Raw genomic sequence first — 7,500 nt, 5'->3', positions numbered from 1 at the left:
ATAGTGGGTTGCTAGGTGGTTACAATGGCAGTTATTAGTGCTTCTTGTAAACTATCTCACGAGTGTATCAGTATCAGAATCTTATTTAACAGAAGCTCAAACCTGTCAGAATAACCATTCAGTGTTACCATGACAACCACAATCATTTCCTCATTAACGTTCGCAGTGTTGGCTAGCCAGCACAGCACACTGGCTCTGTGGCTTCAAGATAGCAGGTTGTCATCTTCTAATCTCGTATATGTGATTGGTCCAAAGCTGTAGAATTTACTTAGTGATATCACAAACAGAGCCCACATGAAGCCCCGCCCCCGAATCAGTTTTTATACAGAAGTATGGCCACGTCTATAGAATTTATACATCACGCTGTATTGATGAGTTCAGGGAGCGTTTAACATCAGTTAAACAGTTACAGCTAGCTTGATGATGATGATGATGATGATGTCATCACTCACCCAGTCTGTGGTGAACGGAGCTCCGTTAGCCATGAGGATCCGAACCTCGTCATCCTGTCCAGAGCGAGCCGCCTCCAGCAACTTCTTCCCCAGATCCACCAGAGACATCTACACACACACACACACACACACACACACACACACACACACAGTTACACCAGCGTCACGCACTGTGTTCCAAATCCAGTGTTTATGTTGTTGTACTTGGACTTGTGTTGGGTTGTACTTCCTGTTACACATGTGATGTGTGTTTGTGTGACTGTACAGGTCACATGACCATGTGTTTCTCCGTCATATAGGACAAATGCAACAGAAACAAAAAATAAATCAGGAATAAAGTGAAGCTAACACGTAAATCTGAAAGTATTTTCTTTTCATGATCAGGTCGAGTTTCACAGCTCCTGATATACAAATGAAAATATTTATCTAAACAAAATACACATATAATATCGACTTCTAGAAAATCTGTTCTTTAGTTTTCATTCCCTCTCTCAGCGCCTCATTAATTATGTCTACAGGTAAAGTAGGTTTTAGTTTAATCTACATGATGCAGATGTAGTGAACATTCAGCGTCGGACGTGAAGTTGATAGAGTAACGTGATGTTTCAGATTTCTCCCTTCCTGTGACAGAGGTCACGTTCATCTCTGTTTGCATCGTTAGCTGCTGTAATGAGAACAATGAAGTTTGGAAATGTGATGAGAAAGAGCTCATCTACACTCTTACATCTTCAGAACCCCATGGGATTAAAGGCCATGCCATTATCATTCACAAGCACTCTGCTTGCACATCTGACGAAGGACTTTTGCCTAATACGTCACGTTTCTCTGGAAACATTGTTAACTACGCTTAGCATTTACTACATTATGTCCAATCAACAGCAAATTTGGCATACATCATCTTCAGACCAACCTGGACAAACTTTATCAAAAGAATGTTGATATTCCAAACAATTTGTCCGTAATTTGCCAACAAACATGTCAGGGAAGAAAGGTTGCATCTCAGCAACGACCTTGCACACTGACACAAATCTTGGTAGGCCTTAGCTGAGGACCGTGCTATGCAATAAATTCTGTGACATTGCCACTTACTGGGCAAAACTTACAATAACATGCCAAAATGCTCCCATCTAAGTGCTGTTTTTAGTGATACTACAAATCATTCTTGAATCCCTTTGCCAATCGTTATAGATCTGCTTTCCTGTCATTGTTTACACAACGATTGATTGTGCGTGCAGCTCACCGAGTCTGGGTGTTTGGCCCCCAAAAATGCTGCTTGCAGCTCTCCAGTTACTCTCCAGTTACTTCCTGGATTGTTCTTTTTATAGAATATCTTTGTTAATGTGTGGATGTTACATTTTTTTTTTTTTACACATTTTGAGACACATGCAGATAATAAAGCACTATTACACTATTAAATATGTTTTATTTTGATTTTATATACACTATATGGCTAAAAGTATGTGCACCCCTGACCGTCACACCCATTCCAGATTTATTTTCGTTTTTGCTCTTGTAATAACCTCCTCCACTCTTCTGGGAAGGCTTTCCACTAGATTTTGGGGCGTGACTGTGGGGATTTGTGTTCATTCAGCTACAAGAGCATTAGTGAGGTTGAGGTCCTGCACTGATGTTGATGTGAGGAGACTCCAGTTCCAGGTCATCCCAAAGGAGTTCAGTGGGGTTGAGGTCAGGACTCTGCGCAGGACCCTCAAGTTCTTCCACCTTCTTCACACACCATGTCTTCTAACTTTGTGGCAACAACTCAGGTGTCCGTAGTTTTAGCCATACAGTGCATGTTCTTATAAAATGAATAGTTTGGATTTCAGTGACACATTCTGAGGAAATATATGAAATATATGTTTACTTTTAGGTCGATACGGATCCCTTACAAGCTCCATGGGGAAATAAAAGAAATCAATTAACTTGTCGCTGAAGCAGTATCCCAAACAATAAAATTAAACATTTATTTTTAGGTTAGCTGATTTAGTTGATCTACTTTCTTATACCCAGGGCAAATACGAACCTGAACACAGCGGACAATTTTATAAACTTGACAACTCAAAATAAAGCAAGCCATCGTTCGCACATTACTACATTGTGACGTCAATTAGTATCTCATGCACATTAAATATAATATATAGAAGGCCGGTGGTGGCTTGGCGGTTAAGGCTCTGGGTTACTGATCAGAAGGTCGGGGGTTCAGGCCCCAAAACCGCCAAGCTGCCACTGTTGGGCCCTTGAGCAAGGCCCTTAACCCTCTCTGCTCCAGGGGGCGCTCCATCATGGCTGACCCTGCACTCTGACCCCCAACTTCCTAACATGCTGGGGTATATGAAGAAAATAATTTCACTGTGCTGTAATGTATATATGATCAATAACAACTCATTATCATATATTTAAAAACAGTGATGCTATTAAAAAAGAAAACAACAACATACTTTTATAATCAATTACTTTTTGAGTGACCGATTTAATAACGCTTTTAGAATTATTTGTGCTAAAAATTGAGACTTTCAAAAATATATAATTTTCCAAATTATATCCACCTGCTTAAACTGTACAATCATTATTCAATTTATCTATAAAACTGGAAGTGTGTTTTTTTTTCTTTAATACAAAACAAATTAAGCAAAAAAAAGAGCACGAGTACAGTAAATCGTGTGCGCGCGCGTTACAAATTCCGTGACGTAATTACAATCTCGCGCGCATACTAAAAACACAATATTATCCTGCAATTGGTTTCTTGAGTAATAAATACATCATGTTATGCTAGCTTATCTAGCAAAGTCGTTTAGCCATCCTGTTCAAGCAGAACCCAGGCTTCGATTTTCTCCATGTACCATTTTATAATTAAAAACAAACACTCGGTCAATTTGAAAGAATACTGTAAATACAAATAAAAATCGACACCGCTGTCTGTCAACCACTTTGAACCTGTTAGCATGTTGCTAACTCATTAAAGCTAACGCTTAAGCTAAACCTAGGCCTCCATTTTCGGTTCCCACAATCCCCGCCATATATCAAAAGCAACTACTAAAATATTTAAATTAAAAAAATTGAACAAAGGAAGGTTATAAACATCTGCTTATACGAGTTTATACTCGGACGGAACGTGTGAAGTTAAAGTAATGAACAGGAAATCGGTTAGAAATCGTGGCAGGTTTCCGGGGGAAGTGGAAATATTTTTTACACCAAACACAACATCAACTTCCACATCCGGTGGAGCGCGAGCTCCAAAAAAAAAAACATCCACACTGACCTGGAAAAAGATTCACAACTTTTATATCACGTTTTCTCCCCGAAACCTCCGACGAGTTTAGAATTCTGTGTGTTTTTTGTTTTGTTTTACGATGAAAAGCGCGAGCTGAAAATAACACTCATACGATTCCTCCTCACTCCGCGCACTACTTTCTTCCCCCAGCCGCGCGGATGTACACACAGCTCCAGTTCCCTGCTCTTTTTTAGCGTTTTAGCTGCGTTTATCTTCACTTCCTCGAGTTGTGATTGAAGTTCTGACTGAAATGTGTACATGTAGAATATGCTACAAAAAACACAAACTCTTTTAAAAATATCATTACAGTTCAAATACACTCGCAAAGTGAAGAAAACAAAAGTCCTGCGCGGAGTGATACGCGGTGTAATGGCGGACAGTGCTGCCAAACATTGTTGTTATTTTCTATTTATTATTATTTTTTAAATCATTTTTGTGACAGTCGACTTGAAACTATACTGAGCATTTATTTTGTTTTATGCTAAAAACTTTGTGAATTGAGTTGCAAACATGAAAAAGAATCGTAATAATAATATTGGCTTTGAAGAAATAGGTGTTAAACTTCACGAACAATAAAAAAATTGTCATCTGTAATTAACAATTATTATACTGCCACGTTATGATCTAAACACAATATGAAACGGTCTGGCAACAATCCTAGATGGAAATCTAGCTAAAGCTATGTAATTATTTTTTTTTTATTTTGTGAGAAGTACTCCAAATGATGCTCCTAATGATGATATATTCTTTGAGGTTGTTAACTATTATTATTATTATTATTATTATTATTATTATTATTATTATTATTATTATTATTGAGGCTTATTGAGACTTATTATCAAATGTGTAAAGATTATGCTTAATATCTAAAGTTGATTACCCGCTGCTTATTGCTTTTTCATTTCAAACACAGTTTAATTTGTAAATAGTTATAATAGCTACTAAAGGGGTTTAACAAAATGGTTAGCTGATTGGCTTGTGTCTTTTGGTTTGATGGAAAGACCAGCCAAACATCTTTCGTTTCAGCAAAATGACCAGCTGAACAGCTTTCGCCTCGATCAAACCATCAGCCAAATTTATTTTTAGATAACCATGCATGAAACGTAAACCTTGTGACTTTCCTTGTGATTCAGAGTAATCTGTTATGTGAAAAAGAAAATAAAGCTTTCCAGTTCTAGTTTATTCTTATGCTGTTGTTATAGTGATTTTAACAAGTTGTGTAGTACATTGAGATGTGTCTGTATTGTTATTTCTGTTTAATCTTATAGTCATTAATTAGACCAGATCAGAATATTGACAGTTCTTGTTGATTTAGATGTGCATTCAATTTTGTGAAAATTGAAATTTGTGAAAAAACGAGTCTCGGCTGGTTTTATCATGCTCTAGCACAGTTTTAGAGTTGAGTCTGGACCTTTCCAATATGGCCGACAGGTTGACGTTTTGCTTTTGCTATCGCTATCGGCACGTGACTGAAAACCTAGCCAATCACAGTGCTCGAGGGTGGGATTTGTTAGGGGTAAAAAAAAAACCCCACAACAACAACTAGTTCCGGGAATCAGCTGTAGCAGTTAGCCCCTGTCTCTCTCAGCTAGTGTGTATTTACAGTTATTAATGATTAGCTAGAAATAGAAAACTTCGCACGTTGTTTATTGATTAGCCGAGTGGATTGCAAAATTATTACCACAGCAAAGGTTGTTTCTGAGTTAGCTTAGCGTGCTAGCGTGCTAATGCTAGGCTCTGGAGTGCTGTGTTTACACGGATAGTTTGGCTACTTCCTGATTATTTACTTTAAAGAAACGTTGTGACACTTCTGAAGGTTTGAGGAAAAAAACAGAATTAACACTTATTTACATCCTGTATGTGCAATGAGCCACTGTTGTTTGTTTATTTATTTATTTATTTATTTGTTTGTTTGTTTATTTATATATTTATTTATGAGCTGTTCTGTAGGAGACTGAAGCATTAGCTAATGACAGACATTCAGATTTGTTTACAAACAAGACGCCTGGAATTTTTCGTCAACTTTGTGATAGAATAGTGTGTTGTTAGAAATACGAAGCTGTGATGGTTTTATCAGTATTTGATGGTCTAACTGTGAGTCTTGTTTCCCTACAGTTGGTGAGAATGTGAGGAAATCGAATGATTATTATTGCTGTGAGTTGAGATATAAACCACGAGCCTGAAGATGCCTGGAGTGGCTACAGGAGTGAAGGAGCTTTACCTCTGCACCTCACTGGGAGAGCTGAACAAAAAGGCTGAGATCAAGTTGGATAAAGCCAGCACCAAGCAGTAAGACTGACTCATCTGTTTTCTAAGATAAAACACTGTTTATTCTTGTGCTTTGGCTGATTAATGTACTATTAATGTACTAATGTACTGTTTGAGTCGGATTAGTTTCTCGGTGCTTTAATTTTGATAAAATGATCAACCAACTCCTTTCATTTTGACCAAATGATCAGCCGAACAGCTTCCATTTTGACCAAATGATCACCCAACTGTTTTCATTTTGACCAAATGATTAGCTGAACAGCTTTGATTTTTCTACCAAATGATCAGCTAACTGCTTTGTGGTGGACACACAAGTTGTGTGTGATTCGGAGGTCACATGACCATAACATGTCCGTAGTCTTTACCTGCACTAGAAACCCAATAACTAACCCAAAACCTGCGTCGCTTTTCTGACATGCCCTTTTTTTTAATTTATTTATTTATTTATTTATTTATTTATTTTTATAAACCTTATCTATATATTATTGTTCTCCATTTTAAACTTTTGGTTTTGTTGGGAAACGAGAGAAAGAGCGAGCGCTTCCTGGAGCGTTTTTATACCCGTGAAAAAGCAACAACCCTCTTTTCCCACAGGACATAACACAGTCTATCCAGGTGTGTACACGCTCATTCTGTAGAAAAGAAATGTACTGACAGATTTGGAGTAAAATTACAGAGATACTCTGATAATAATTACATTACACACCTCCACACGGAAAGGTAATCCCTTCAGAGTAGGGTGTACAGTCTCTGAGAGCTCGAGACAAGAACAGTCAGGTGGGATTTATTCACATTACTGTAAAACATAACGTTATTGATGTTAAATTTCTGTTTCATTATTCACTGTGTGTGTGTGTGTGTGTGTGTGTGTGTGTGTTTCAGCTATGTTCAGAGTGCGTGTAAGCTCTTTAAAGCGGCAGAGGAGTGCCGTCTGGACAGAGATGAGGAAAAAGCCTATGTCCTCTACATGAAGTACCTGACCGTGTACGACCTCATTAAGAAGAGGCCGGACTTCAAGCAGCAACAGGTGTGAAAGAAATCTCGCCAATTGTAGAAGCTGTAAAGAATGAGGAATTATTTACACAAAGTGTGTAGAGGAAATCTGTTCCTAACAGTTTGATGTCCTAGTTTTTAATGGTGTGAGTTCGGAAGTGGAGAGTGAAAGTGATTTTGTGTACGATATTTTCTACCATAGCTGCCAGTGTGTAAATCAGTGTAATAACTTCATTATTGTATTAGCAGAAGCTAATTTCTGTTATTTATAGCGTTTACTTGTTACTGAAGGACGCTGTAGTTACTGCTGGTATTTTCCATCGCGTCCCAGGAGTAACTGCTGTGTACTTTAGTCCTAGATTAATATTTTACACGATGTACAGTACTGTACGGACGTCGCAGCCACTATAAATATAAAACTCTATAACAAAGTGTATACAGAGAATAGAGAGAATTCAGTACTGTAGAGTAAATCCTGATCTTGAGTGCACTTCCTGTGTCCTGTTGTAGTGTTTA

At 37.9% G+C, this 7,500-nt stretch overlaps 2 protein-coding genes across 5 annotated transcripts in view; one reads left to right on the top strand and one right to left on the bottom strand.

Moving 5' to 3' along the window:
* The window catches only part of gabpb1 (GA binding protein transcription factor subunit beta 1), an 8,322-nt gene extending 4,422 nt beyond the window's left edge, over positions 1-3,900 (bottom strand). The window contains exons 1-2 of one of the 2 annotated variants that reach the window (XM_017466082.3): positions 3,712-3,900; positions 453-560 (exon numbers count right to left, since the gene is read on the bottom strand). In XM_017466082.3, the coding sequence (XP_017321571.2) occupies positions 453-560 (108 nt within the window). In that variant the 5' untranslated portion in view covers positions 3,712-3,900. The remainder of the gene's footprint in view (positions 1-452; positions 561-3,711) is intronic. The other variant, XM_053678203.1, reaches the window with a different exon arrangement.
* Positions 3,901-5,211: 1,311 nt separating this feature from the next.
* Positions 5,212-7,500, top strand: part of usp8 (ubiquitin specific peptidase 8) — an 11,628-nt gene continuing 9,339 nt past the window's right edge. The window contains exons 1-3 of one of the 3 annotated variants that reach the window (XM_053678201.1): positions 5,212-5,314; positions 5,839-6,012; positions 6,874-7,018. In XM_053678201.1, the coding sequence (XP_053534176.1) occupies positions 5,909-6,012; positions 6,874-7,018 (249 nt within the window). In that variant the 5' untranslated portion in view covers positions 5,212-5,314; positions 5,839-5,908. Of the gene's footprint in view, positions 5,580-5,838; positions 6,013-6,873; positions 7,019-7,500 lie in introns of all 3 variants that reach the window. The other 2 variants (XM_053678200.1, XM_053678202.1) reach the window with 2 other exon arrangements.

Source organism: Ictalurus punctatus, chromosome 4 (assembly GCF_001660625.3).
Source record: "Ictalurus punctatus breed USDA103 chromosome 4, Coco_2.0, whole genome shotgun sequence".
Lineage (NCBI taxonomy): Eukaryota > Metazoa > Chordata > Actinopteri > Siluriformes > Ictaluridae > Ictalurus > Ictalurus punctatus.
Note: the sequence above shows the minus strand (reverse complement) of the source record. Positions and strands in the feature narration are given on the sequence as shown.